Source organism: Thunnus thynnus, chromosome 7, assembly GCF_963924715.1.
Source record: "Thunnus thynnus chromosome 7, fThuThy2.1, whole genome shotgun sequence".
In the NCBI taxonomy this organism is placed as follows: domain Eukaryota; kingdom Metazoa; phylum Chordata; class Actinopteri; order Scombriformes; family Scombridae; genus Thunnus; species Thunnus thynnus.
The window spans coordinates 33,275,896-33,289,945 of record NC_089523.1 but is presented as its reverse complement, the minus strand read 5'-3'; the positions used below and the strand labels follow the sequence as shown (position 1 = coordinate 33,289,945).

Here is a 14,050-nt window from a genome sequence, read left to right as displayed (position 1 = left end):
AAAACACGTTTGTCTCTACCTGATGTGTCGTGATTTTCATGACTGGATATTCAAATGCAACTGGTCATTGAAATGATGCATTTTAATTTGACATTTTTATTTATGTGAATTCTTGAGCACATTTAGATATAACAATATCAAGCTTTGTAAATTACCAAAAAAATCATTTTAACCATTTGGCAGTACCACTGCCTCCGCGGCCTACTAGATGACACTCTGAGGCCCACTCGTGGGCCGCGGCACACTGGTTGCGAATGGCTGCTTTAAACTTTACGCCAACAATGAGTATCTTATTAGTAACAGGTGAACCCACTGACTGCCTGTAATCAGAAGCATCTTCAGACCTGCCTCAGTGGAAACCTCTCTGGGACCTTCCCACCAGGACGTTTCTGTTACAACACCCACTCCCAGTCTGTGTTAAAACCATAAGAGTCATGCAAATACAAATACTGTACACGACATTACAGTTATCTAGAAGCATTTAGATTTAACAAGAGATATAACACAATATTATTTTGAATGGTTAACTTCTGAAAATCAATTGGATGGATATGATATGATATTTAATATTTATCTTGACACCACCAGATAGGTGATATTATCCCAAACAGTCTCATCACCTCATCAGGAAGAACAGATTAATTGTTAATATCACCATCTGTGGAGGTTGTGCAATAACTTAGTGTTTGGATATTAGTAATAATATTCAGGCAACATGTAAACTTTAACTTCTTCTTGCCTGTTGATTATTGTCAGTCCTAAAACCAGCCTACAGGTACACTACCACCAACAACTGGACTCATGTTGTTCAATATACTGTGGTGAACTGGCTTTGAATATGAATGAGTTGAAGTGTGCGTCAGTGTGTATTAAGTGTAGTGTGTGTTGGTATGTTTCAGACGTGGGTAGGACACACCTGCCTAGTACCTTGTGATGTATGAATGTGCACTTAAGTGCTCAAGACCACAAGTGTGGGTGTTGGGAATGACCCTAAAAAAACCCATAAATACATTTACAGGAATACACAGATATACTGTATAATCAAATACATATTAATGTGGGTCAAATGGGCAATACCCAAATATGATAAAACAAATGTCTCAGCTACTTTATTCTTCCACTCCACTACATTTCAGAGGGAAATATTGTACTTTCTACTCCACTACATTTATTTGACAGCTTTAGTTACTTTTCAGATGAAGATTTGACACAATGGATAATATAACAAGCTTTTAAAATAGAACACATTGTTAAAGATGAAACCAGTGGTTTCCAACCTTTTTGTCTTTTGACGTCTTACAAAAAGCAGTGTGTAGTCGGGGTCACATTTCACATGTCTATGAGTTGTTAACAGCTCCACCAAATAGTGATTTTTCCCTCTAAACTTCTCACATGCTTTCATTTCAATAAATGTTCAAATGATCCAATATTTCAGCAAAAATCAAAGATTAGAGAAAAAGTCCAAAAACTGAAAACAGATTTGTGTATCAGAACTTTGTTTTTTCTTCTTTCCTCTCCCATTAATCATCTCACCACCCCTCAGATTTATCTGCTGACCCTTTGGAGGGGCCCGACCCCTAGGTTGGGAACCACTGGACTAAACTAGCTAACTGTATATAAAGTAGTGTAAACTAGCTCCACCTCCAGCAGCTACAACAGTAACATGCTGCTCTAACACTGATGCTTCACTATTAATAATCTAATGATGTCATATATAATAATATATCAGTCAGAGGGACCAAACCACTACTTTTACTGCAATACTTTAACTACATCAAGCTCATAATACTTATGTACTTTTACTGCAATACTTTAACTACATCAAGCTCATAATACTTATGTACTTTTACTGCAATACTTTAACTACATCAAGCTCATAATACTTATGTACTTTTACTGCAATACTTTAACTACATCAAGCTCATAATACTTATGTACTTTTACTGTAGTAGGATTTTTCATGCAGCACTTTTACTTGTAATGGAGTATTTTTACATTGCTATTATTGGTACTTTTACTTCAGTAAAGGATTTGAATACTTCCTCCACCACTGCTGAGATGTAATAGAATCTCTTCTTTAAGTTAAGTTTCCATCCAAATTCAGTGACAAATGTTGACTGAATTTCTCAAAAATCATTTAAAGATCAGATAAACAGTCGGCGCCATTAAAACATTGTTGAAGAACAGGAAACAACAAGATAACATCATTAAAAGCAGCGGTTAAAGCTCATGTTGCGTCTTAAATTCAAAATAACTAAGTGTCACATCCTCCCCCCCCCCCTCGTCTCACCCATGTCATGTGATCTAATTTCCTCCCCAGTTTCAGTCGTACCTTGGTTCTGGGGCTGCGGATGAATGCCCACAAAAAGACAAAAAACAACAATGTGTTAGTCCATCTCTGAATATTTTCTGACTTCTCTATCTTGTCTGTGGCTTTCAACCCCAAGCTGAGGTTGCAACATAATACTTATGTACTTTTACTGCAATACTTTAACTACATCAAGCTCATAATACTTATGTACTTTTACTGCAATACTTTAACTACATCAAGCTCATAATACTTATGTACTTTTACTGCAATACTTTAACTACATCAAGCTCATAATACTTATGTACTTTTACTGTAGGAGTGCTGTATTGGTATTTTTTACTTAAGCAAAGGATCTGAATACTTCTTCCACCTCTATCTGTCTGTTACTTTAAAAAAAGGGGGGGCCTGTAGTCATTCTGGAAGTAACCTTTTACTGTTGCTGGAAAGCCCTTTAACAGCTATGTGTGTGTGTGTGTATGTTGCAGGGAGGCGTGGCCTGTGGTCTGCCTGTATGTCAGCACAGATGCTGAACTGAAGTCAGATTGACGACCGCAACGTGCTGCTAACAGGCAGGAAAACATCCTCCATCTGTCTGCAGCTTCCGTGGCTCTGAACACATGAAGCCCAGCCCGAAGACCTGACAACCTGAATGCCTGGCCAGACCTCAGGGACCCACCACGTGGTCTGAGGACCTGTGAGAGGACTGTACGAGGCCACAGAGAGGACGGCACAGGAGGTAAGAGCTGATTCAAGTTTAGTTTTACAGACCGATGATCAAACTGCCGATAAATGTCAAGTCATGATGAAGGTTCCTTCTTATGTTCCTCGTCAGGTTTTCACATTGATGATTATGTTCACAGTCACAGAAATAACAAGTTTTACTTAATAACAAGTTCTTTCAACCAAACAAAGACCAGAGGAGACATGTCTCCTTTCTCGTCCTGAAACATCATCAAACCTGAAAGTTGTTTTAATCTGATTAATTTATCCATATTCATTCAAAGACAAGTAATGGATGAAAGTTTGTCCTGAAAGGTCAGAGGTCAGGAGGTTGAAAACACCTTTAAGATTAGCAGCATTAAAGAAGTTTGTCATTCATAGATTTTATCCAGGAAGGATATAGCTCGACCCCCCTCCCCCAGGCTTAGAGTTGTAGTTATGTTTATTTTATGGTACAAAGAATGTGTACTTGTTAATTTATATCATTAAAGAAGATATAAAGGAATATCCACAGTGAATTTAATGGAAATCTGGCTGCTCGTTGCTCAGATGTTTTGCTTTGGACCAAATAAAATCAAATAAAAAGGCTCCTGTTGTCCCCTGAATACTCAGCAAGGTGTTGTAGGTACTTTCTTGGCTCTGTGTTATTCTCACATCGCAGACGTGTTTTACTCACAGAGTGAGAAATGAGTAATTGCTAATCCTTGTAATAATGATGCCTCATTCTCTGACCTTTGCTTGACTTCCATAGAAAACTGAGGTTTTGATGTCACTTCTCTCTCTAGCTGCAGTTCCTCTAATTTCTGTGACTTAACAGAATCATTCATTCAGGGGTTTTAACATTTGTCTGTCTGGAAGACTGAAACGATATCGATACTCAGTCCCACACACACACACGATCCTGCTGCCACAAATACTCACCAGAGCAACAAATGTTTATTCATTCTCTGCTGAAAATAGTCCCCACCTCCAGGTCAGTGAGTCACACCGCTGTGACATGTTCCTTTATTATGAAGAGTTTAGTCATGTTAGTTTGTTTAGAAACAGCTCCAAAGACTAATATCAGCGATCAAGTTTTCAGTATCCGGAGAGTAGTTTTGTAGTAGTACTACATTCTTAATTTCACAAAGAACAAAGTCAAGAGGTTCCTGCACATGCTCACACAGGTGCCCCCACAGTATGATAAAGTGGCCCTGAGGTGCCTCCACAGTATGATAAAATGGTCTCTAAGATTCCCCCGCAGTGTGATAAAATGGCCTCTAAGGTGCCCCGCAGTATGATAAAGTGCCCCTTAAGGTGCCCCCACAGTATGATAAAATGGTCTCTAAGATTCCCCCACAGTGTGATAAAGTGGCCGCTGCCCCCGCAGTGTGATAAAATGGCCTCTAAGGTGCCCCGCAGTATGATAAAATGACCTCTAATGTATCCCCAAAATATGATAAACTGCCCCTAAAGGGCCTCCACAGTATGATAAAATGACCTCTAATGTATCCCCAAAATATGATAAACTGCCCCTAAAGGGCCTCCACAGTATGATAATGTGCACCCTGAGGTGCCCAACAGTATGATAAAATGACATCTAAGGTACCCCCAAAATATGATAAACTGGCCCTAAGGTGCCTCCACAGTATGATAAAATGGTCTCTAAGGTGCCCCCACAGTGTGATAAAGTGCCCCCTAAGGTGCCCCACAGTGTGATAAAATGGTCTCTAAGGTGGCCCCACAGTGTGATAAAGTGCCCCCTAAGGTGCCCCACAGTGTGATAAAATGGTCTCTAAGGTGGCCCCACAGTGTGATAAAATGGTCTCTAAGGTGCCCCACAGTGTGATAAAATGGTCTCTAAGGTGCCCCACAGTGTGATAAAATGGTCTCTAAGGTGCCCCACAGTGTGATAAAATGGTCTCTAAGGTGCCCCCATAGTGTGATAAAGTGCCCTCTAAGGTGCCCCACAGTGTGATAAAATGGTCTCTAAGGTGCCCCCACAGTGTGATAAAGTGCCCCCTAAGGTGCCCCACAGTGTGATAAAATGGTCTCTAAGGTGGCCCCACAGTGTGATAAGATGGTCTCTAAGGTGCCCCCACAATATGATAAAATGGTCTCTAAGGTGCCCCCACAGCGTGATAAAGTGCCCCCTAAGGTGCCTCCACAGTATGATAAAATGACCTCTAAGGTACCCCCGAAATATGATAAACTGTCCCTAAGGTGCCCCCACAGTATGATACAGTGCCCCCTAGGGTGCCCCCACAGTGTGATAAAGCGCCCCCTAAGGTGCCCACACAGTATGATAAAATGGTCTCTAAGGTGCCCGCACAGTGTGATAAAATGGTCTCTAAGGTGCCCGCACAGTGTGATAAAATGGTCTCTAAGGTGCCCACACAGTGTGATAAAATGGTCTCTAAGGTGCCCACACAAAGGAGAAAAAAATAGCAAAGTTCTGTACTGACTATGTAGTTATGGGTAAATCAGGATGAGGTGTCTTATAAAGAATGAAGTGTCCTCATGGTGCACTTTCAGTGGTAGAAAATAGGGAAGTGCTGTGTAATGAACCCCCCAAAACAAGGAAATATGATTTGCCCTTTAAATGAAGAGGATGTAATGTAGTGACCTATGATGCTGTTGTAACAGGGTGAGCTGGAGGTTCTGTATGGGTGCCCTTCTAGTGGACAAAAAAATAAATAAAAACGGAAAAAGTGCAATTAAGGGTTCCCCTTAGTCTAACATACTGAAGTGCAGAATAGGGTGCCCTCTCAATGAAAAAAGGTGTCCTATAGGGTGCACTGTATGGGAGAAAAACATTGTGACGTGGGGCCCATTTAATATATCAGGTGCCCTTTATATTTTTTCACCCCTGAGACAGTCTGAGTCCGCTACTGGCAAACATATCAAATATTCACTTGTTGCAGCTTCTCAAATGTCAAGACTGAAAGCTTTTCTTTGTCATACATGATAGTAAATCTTTGGATTTGGACAATCAACAGGACAAAACAAGACATTCAAAGACGTCACTTTGGGTTTTAAGAAGTTCAAGTTAATTTTCTAAAACTGTATTGACCTACTGATTGACTGATTAATTGCTAATGATAATAATTGTTGGAGTTGAGAGCCACAGACAGGATAGAGAAGTCAGGAAATATTCAGATATTGACTAACACATTGTTGTTTTTTTGTCTTTTTGTGGGATTTGACAACAAAAAGAAAGATCAGGAATAATGTCTGCTTTATCCTTTCACAAAGTTAAACAACAATTAATTTGTAAGCATTCAAAAAACTACAGAGTTGGAACAGAATATGAATCTCTGGTGTCACTTTGCTGCTCTGTTTATATGTTTTTTGTACGAGGAGGAGAGGAATGTATGTTGTCGTCAGTAAGACCAACAGAAGTGAATGGAAGTAGAAGTGAATACTAGCTGCTTTGCATCAGGGTGAAGTGAGAATGAGTTTCCTTATTTACTACTTCCTGCTGCAGGTTCATATTTGACCGCAGTGTTTGCTTCATATCCTGTACAGTGGCTCCTGACTGTCACCTTCTGCTCTCTTAAATCTTTTATAATCCAACAAGAACACATTCAAAGACTTGACACTGAATAATGACGACGGGCGGGAGACGGGAGACGTTCAAACTGCTCTTGCAGCAGCAACCGCATATCCACTGATCAGATAAGAATCCGATCTAGAACATGTACTCAAGTGGTTCAGATATGAAAAATGATATGAAAATGATATGAAAAAATCAGATTAGGTTTGCTCACACTTCTGAGAACAGAGCGGATATGAGCGACTTGAGGAAAAAAACTCACTTTAGAGTGTAATGAAGCCTATAAAGAAGAAGACAGCTGTATTACTGTGGCTGTAAAAGTTTTATTTTAAAATCTTGTTTGTCCTGCACCGCAAAGGAAAACATCTCGTAGAGTGTTTCCACCACAGCAAGAACAACTTACTATTTTTTTATATACTTCATTTTCAAAAGTTGTTTTCGTTCGTGCAGCATTGTTGGTTCTAGTGTCAACAGCTCATGATGGTTGGTTGGTCAAACATCGACACCGCAGCAGCTTCAACTTCTGTTCCGCTTCAGTGTGGCTGGAGTTTGTTTAACATGACGAAACAAGTCTAAGAATAAACGTTTAACATTTGAAGGTCAGTTTCATGTATCATATGCTAAATAAAAATACCTCTGATTATTTGAACCTCCTGCACACTGAGGACTTCCGTTTTTTTTCCTTGAAGGTAAAATTTAATAATAATACTCAGCACTTTAATGTTGTATTTCCTCTAAAAATAGACAGTAAGAGAAATACAGCTACTTCCGTTGTAGTTGCATTTCTCTTACATTCTATTTTTTGATTGTTGCAACACAACAACGTGGGAAATTCCTCATATGTGCAAACCTGCTTAAATAAATAAGGCAGCGGCTGCGGAACCAGTGTAGTAATTTACCGACTAATGACGCTGAATGTGAGTCTGTACCAGTAGCCTGTACCAGTCCACAGGCTGCTGGTTGACTGGTTTTCAGTGCTGGTCTGGTACGGAATGAGTTTCCAGAATTTACTGCTGGACCTCTTTTTATTTCTATTCTATTTCTTACGGTTTTAATCTAAACTATGATCTTTCCCGAACCCTAACCAAGTGTTTTTGGGTATTTTTTTTGCCTGAACTGAACTACTTTAAGCCAAACCATGGGAAGGATCGGTGTATCACCTGCAGGCAAAAACCTTCCTCCATTTAAAACAATTTTAATTTGATCTTGTGCAATCAATACCAATGCGCATGCGTGATGATTCCGTACCAACAATATAGAGACTATTGACATGGAGGAGCCACTTCTAATAAATAAACCTGTTTGTGATTCTGATAGGAGTCAGGTGCAGACAGGGGACAGGCAGACACTTCAATACAGGGATCAACTCGGAAAAAAGGACTGAAAAAGTATCGTATTATCAAGTCAGCAGCAGTGCAGGAGCTGCTGTAACTGTCACAGGACGAAACTCAGCCTCCACTTTGTCATTGTCACCATTTTCTGGTGCCTCTGATTCGGTCATTTAACGTTGAAATGACGCATTTTCATCACGCTGTCAGTGTGCTAAAGCTAACTGAGTAACAGTTTAATGGTAATAATAATAACAATAACTTTGTCATTACACTGATAATGACTTATTTATCTAATTATTTATTTTAATCATAACCATTATGACTCTACATATGATTATTTATCTATTTTTTTCTGTGTTTACTTGTCCATCCACCTACCTTTGTAGATATTTTGATTTAACACAGCTACATTTGTGTATGTAAGTATGAGTGTGTGTATTATTATGTGTTACTTTTCCATGTGGGTGTGTGTGTGTGTGTGTGTGTGTGTGTATTTGTATTGTAGATGTTAATATGTTACATGACACATTAATCCCATAGTGTGTCTAGACTGGCAGCCTGGGAGCTTTGGCCCAGATACATGAAGGTACATGCATGTATGTCCGTATATGCTATATGTTGTATATATTATGTCCTTTTAGTCCTCCATGAGTCTAATTTACATAATCTACCTGGTTTCACAGATGTGGTTGAAACTCAAATGGGAAAGCACAACAGGGACTTTTAGTTCCTGGGTTTAGTTCCCCTGGTAACATATTTCCTTAGAAGATTAAATAGTCATGACTAACTAAGCAAGAATCAAAGTGAAAGTCTGGAAAATGTCAGTTATTGTTTATTAAGAGGTTAACATTCATAAATTCAGCTATGACTGTGGAGATTTCACAACAACCCAACAACTGTCATCAGATTTTGATTTCGGTATTTCTAAACCCTCATTGTCAGACACAGAGTTATGTGAAATCACCAAAACTCCACAGACAAAAATCTTACGGTAAACTGTACGGTAAGTAGGAGACTGAATCAGAAACGGATTTTCAGGGCCTTTAAAGCATGGTTTCCCTCCCACAAGCCTTTGCTCTTTGTGTTTCCTAGCAGACTGCGAACCAGACGCAACCAGACGCCAGACATCAAAACCGCAATCACAGCACCTGCTGACGACTCAGACTTCCCTCCACAGTAAGCACGTTTACTGTTTATTATTTATTTATTTGTCATTTGACATTTTAAAAATGTTGATGCATCTGTGTCTTGACTCTTGTTTTTAAGCTGCAGACGATGACGCCTCCTCCTCCTCCTCTCGCCAACTCCAGCGCTGCAGGAGCCGAGGAGGGGAAGCAATGCATCGTCAACGACCAGATGGCACCCTTCACCGTCCTCTACATCCTCATCTTCATCATCAGTCTGCCTGGAAACCTGCTGTCTGTGTGGGCATTCATCCGCAGCCCCAGAGCAAAGGTAGGACTAAAACTGGAGAGGAAATTAGATCACATGACATGGGTGAGAGACGAGGGGGGGGGAGGATGTGACACTTAGTTATTTTGGATTTAAGACACAACATGAGCTTTAACCGCTGCTTTTAATGATGTCATCTCGCTGTTTCCTGTTCTTCTACAATGTTTTAATGGCGTCGACTGATCTGATCTGATCTTTAAATGATTTTTGAGAAATTCGGTCAACATTTGTCACTAAATTGAGCTTGATGTAGTTCAAGTATTGCAGTAAAAGTACATAAATGAAAGCATGTGAGAAGTTTAGAGGGAAAAATCACTATTTGGTGGAGCTGTTAACAACTCATAGACATGTGAAATGTGACCCCGACTACACACTGCTTTTTGTAAGACGTCAAAAGCCAAAAAGGTTGGAAACCACTGGTTTCATCTTTAACAATGTGTTGTATTTTAAAAGCTTGTTATATTATCCATTGTGTCAAATCTTCATCTGAAAAGTAACTAAAGCTGTCAAATAAATGTAGTGGAGTAGAAAGTACAATATTTCCCTCTGAAATGTAGAAAGTAGCACCACATGGAAATACTCAAGTAAAGTACAAGTACCTCAAAACTGTGTTTAAATAAAGTCTTTGAGTAATGTACTTAGTTACTTTCCATCACTGCATCTAAGTGACAGAAGATGAGACTGGCTGCAATGTGAGCTGACATGAAGTAAAAATGAAAGCAATGAGGTGAAATGTGATGTTTAATCAGATGAGGAGAAGATGGTTGAGGTGAATTAAAGTGAGATTATCTGAAATAAAGGATTCTCGCTGACATGAGATTAAATCAAATCACATTAACAGAGATGATGTTATTTTGAGACGACTGTGTGTATTTTTAGTGAATGTGAGGTATTTGTCTTCCTGCAGCAGCAGAGCAGCAGCGTCTATCTGGTCAACCTGCTGGTGGCCGACCTCCTGCTGCTGCTGGCTCTGCCCTTTAAGATCCTGAAGGACCTCGGAGCGGCGCCGTGGAGCCTCATGGTGTTCCACTGCCAGGCCAGTGCCGTCACCATCTACATCAGCCTCTACGCGTCCATCGCCTTCCTCGCCTTCATCATTACAGACCGCTATCTGCAGGTAGGTAGGGCTGCAAGGGAACACATCTTCATCACGGGGGGGGGGGATATAACAGCCTACAGTAGGTGATGTTACAGTGTCAGAGAGCCGCAGCTGTTCACTACTGCTGACAGAAACACCAGCACATCTGGCAGCCATGATGGTGATGATGATGAACAGAAGTTTGTTTTAGTTATGTATTTCATTTGAGTTAATTTTAGGATCACGTTTAAACTCTTAACTCAAGAGTTTTGTGTCCTTGTGAAGAAAGTCAGACTTTCTTCATGACTCACACGGCGGCTCCGAACTCGTAAAATACTGTTTGTACTTTGGAGAAAATTTCAAAGTGCGAGAAAATTGAAGAATACCACAAATTCTCTTAAAATCACTCAAACGTGACTTTGGAGCACGAATCTGCTCATGCAAGTGTTTGTCTGTAACCGAATTCCTGTTTTCCGCTACAGAAGAACAGACTGCACTTTGCAGGCAACCACATAGAAATATACAGCTTCCTTCCTCACTACAGTTTTGGTACATTTCTTTTTCTACCAGGCGTTACCAGAGTCAGAATCAGGTTTATTGTGGAAAAGGTTTGCACATACAAAAAATTAGCCTGTCTGTTGTGGTGCATAATAGTTCTTTACATATGTATTTTATCAGTATATTTATCCATGCTGTATTTCTGTAATTTTCCCGTCCTGTTTCCTCCATTTTTTCCCTCTTAAAGGGTTTTTTGGGGAGTTTTTCCTCATCTGAATCGAGTGTCTAAAGATAGAAGATGTTTAGATTTGTAAAGCCCCGCTGAGGCACATTTGTCAGTTTGGTGGTGATGGTGTCTGACGCCTCTCTCTTCTTCTGCAGGACAGCAACACTCTGCGCTCTCTGCGGCTGCAGGAAGTAGGTTTCGCCCGGCTGCTGTCGCTGGTCGTCTGGGTGCTGCTGCTTCTCCTCATGGTGCCCAACATGGCTCTGCCCATCCAGCAAGTACAGGTACAGCTGCTTTCTAAATCTACCTCCACTCGTACCTCGATCACTACTGCTGCTCATATTTTAGTGTCAGTGCAGCAAGTACAGGTGCAGAGATCTGATCACATGATGCGTCATCGTCATCTAAGCAGAAAAATATGTTTTTTTTGAGGCAGAGGAGTGTGATCTTTCTATTCTGTTCTGGCTTCTTCGTTTCCTCTCAGATTAGATCTCTCTTTGTTTTGAATAGTCATTTATTCTTGAGATTTACACCAGATGGATGCAGCTGTGTTGCTTTTTTTGCTTAAAATCCATCAAATCTACGTCACTATTTAAACGTTCAGTGGAAATGTGGAAGAAAGTTTTGTAGATGACCTACTTTAGCTTTATGTACATAAAGCAATAGTATACATTTATAATTTAAAATATAATTTCATACCTCAGAGTGTAAAGATGTGTTGTCGGGTCAGATTCAATGGTGAGGAGCTTTACATTTACAGTAGTACAACTGACTATTCCCATCGCTACCACTGTATGAAGCTGGCAGATAATTCATTAACTATTTTGATGATTGATTAATTGTAAAAAGTACAAATATTCCCAGGTTACAGCCTCTTTAATGGGAGGATTTGCTGCTTTTCTCTGTTTTATAACATTGTAAACTGATGTGGTTTGTGCTGCTTGTCAGACAAAAAAAAAAAAGAAGCAGTTTGAAGACACATCAGGTTTTAAGAAATCAAATGTATTCCTGCCCGAGTCATTAAGGCTGAACTGCTGCTGCAACAGTTATTTCTAATTCAAGGTTCAAGGTTTTTATTTGTCACATCAAATACATTCTATAAATAATGGCAATGCTTTCTGTTGTAGCTACCACGCAAGTCAATCATATCAAAATCACTGAACTAATAAAACTTAGATCAGAGACAAAATGAATAAATAATAAACACAAAAACAAGAAAAATAAGAAAACCTGAAGTATCAACTTGAGGTAATAAAGCTTGAGGTGTTTTAAAAGACACAGATCAAGGTGCATAAAAATACATAAAAAAGGTACATAAATTTGTGCAAATATCTTCATTAAAGAGAGTTTGTGCTGTTGTGCAGACATCTACTGCTGTCAGTCAAACTAACCTCCCTGCTGTTGGTTTGTCTCTGCAGGTGCGACAGTATCTCAGCTGTTCTTCTCTGAAGAAAGACATCAGCCTCCACTGGCACGCCCTCACCGTCTTCCTCTGCACAGCTTTGTTCCTGAACGCCTCGGCCGCCGTGCTGATCTCCAGCGGTCTGGCTCTCAAGAGGCTGCTGCGTAGCCGCGGTGACCCTAAGCTCTGGGTCAACGCCCGGCGGGCAACGGGGAGCGTGACCGCCATGGCTCTGGCCTTCTTACTCTGCTTCGTGCCCTACCACGTGGTCCGCACGCCGTACACGTTGGCCCAAACCAAAGTCATCACAGACTGTCAGACCAAGAGGCAGCTGTTTCTGGGGAAGGAGTCGACGCTGCTGCTGACGGTGCTGCACCTCTGCTTCGACCCCCTGCTCTTCTTCTACCTCTACTCGCCTTTCAGACAGACGGTCAGCGAGGTGCTCTGCTGCATCACAACGCCGGCAGCCGGTGATCCTGAGGAGCAGCAGGCTGCAGAGGAGATGATGCAAACTACCACTGCTGCACTGCAGGAGGAAGGAGGCTGATCACAGACATACAGATAGGTGAAGCTTGGATTCACAAATATATTTTTCTATGTCAAAGAACAATCCTTAAAGAGGAATGTTGCAGAAATATACTAAAAAAAACTTCAAGGAACTCTTGAGATGGTTCAGCATGTGACTGGAAGCAGGCTGAAAACAACTCTGATACTCAATGACTCAATAACTGAATACACTTGATTGAGCCTAAATCACTTTCACTATTACTTCACAGTTTATTCATTGTGTAGGTGCATGTATGATCCTGGTTTTCAAGTGTCATGGTGTGATGTAAGTTCCTTAAAATCTTCTTCATCTTCATCAGTTGGCAGGTCTGTTAATACAGCGACTAACACAAAACACAAGTCCTTAAAGTTATGAATGTTTTCTCATACTGTTAAAGTGAACCTATGTTAATATATAACTCAAATTCTGTATGTAACCCCCCCCCCCCCCCCCCCCCCCAAAAAAAAAAAACAACAAAAAACCCCCAACAGGATTGGTCCTTTAAAGCAGAGTGGAGTCCTTCATTCCTCCAGCAGAGGGCAGCAGTGCTCAGTGTTGATCTGTGTTCTCTATGAGTTCCTTTAATCCAGATTTGCTGAAAATAAATAATAAATAATAAAACAAGGTTTTTTAAAGGCGCTGCACCCGATTAAGGACCTCCACTTTAAATGGGGTGATGGGGGTTTGATGGGATAAGTTTTGCAAAACCTTATAAACTTCTCACAAAAAAACATGATGTAATAATAGTCAAATAAAGTGTTTTTACTGTTTTGTTGGAGTTATATAGGCTAGCAGTTTCCCCCCCCTGCTTTCAGTCTTTATGCTAAGCTAAGCTAACTCTGGGGAAGATGGTTAATGAGACAATTTCCCAAAATGTCAGACTGCTCCTTTAACCAGCTGTTTATTTTATGGACGGCGATTCATCTTCCAAAGTAAAAGCAGGATTTGGC

The 14,050-nt window shown here is 40.4% G+C and overlaps 1 protein-coding gene across 4 annotated transcripts; it reads left to right on the top strand.

Annotated features, from left to right (window-relative positions):
* Positions 1-2,860: 2,860 nt before the first annotated feature.
* Positions 2,861-13,548, top strand: gpr171 (G protein-coupled receptor 171). Of its 4 annotated transcripts, none has more exons than XM_067595585.1 (6): positions 2,861-3,047; positions 8,993-9,073; positions 9,164-9,352; positions 10,260-10,466; positions 11,307-11,435; positions 12,570-13,548. In XM_067595585.1, exons 3-6 carry the CDS (start codon positions 9,173-9,175, stop codon positions 13,098-13,100), a joined length of 1,047 nt encoding a protein of 348 aa, XP_067451686.1. In that variant the 5' UTR covers positions 2,861-3,047; positions 8,993-9,073; positions 9,164-9,172; the 3' UTR covers positions 13,101-13,548. The 4 variants fall into 4 exon arrangements, with proteins under 4 accessions (XP_067451686.1, XP_067451682.1, XP_067451683.1 ...); XM_067595581.1 differs by having other exon boundaries at positions 2,863-3,047; positions 10,257-10,466; XM_067595582.1 differs by having other exon boundaries at positions 2,863-3,047; positions 8,990-9,073; positions 10,257-10,466.
* The last annotated feature ends 502 nt before the right edge of the window (positions 13,549-14,050 follow it).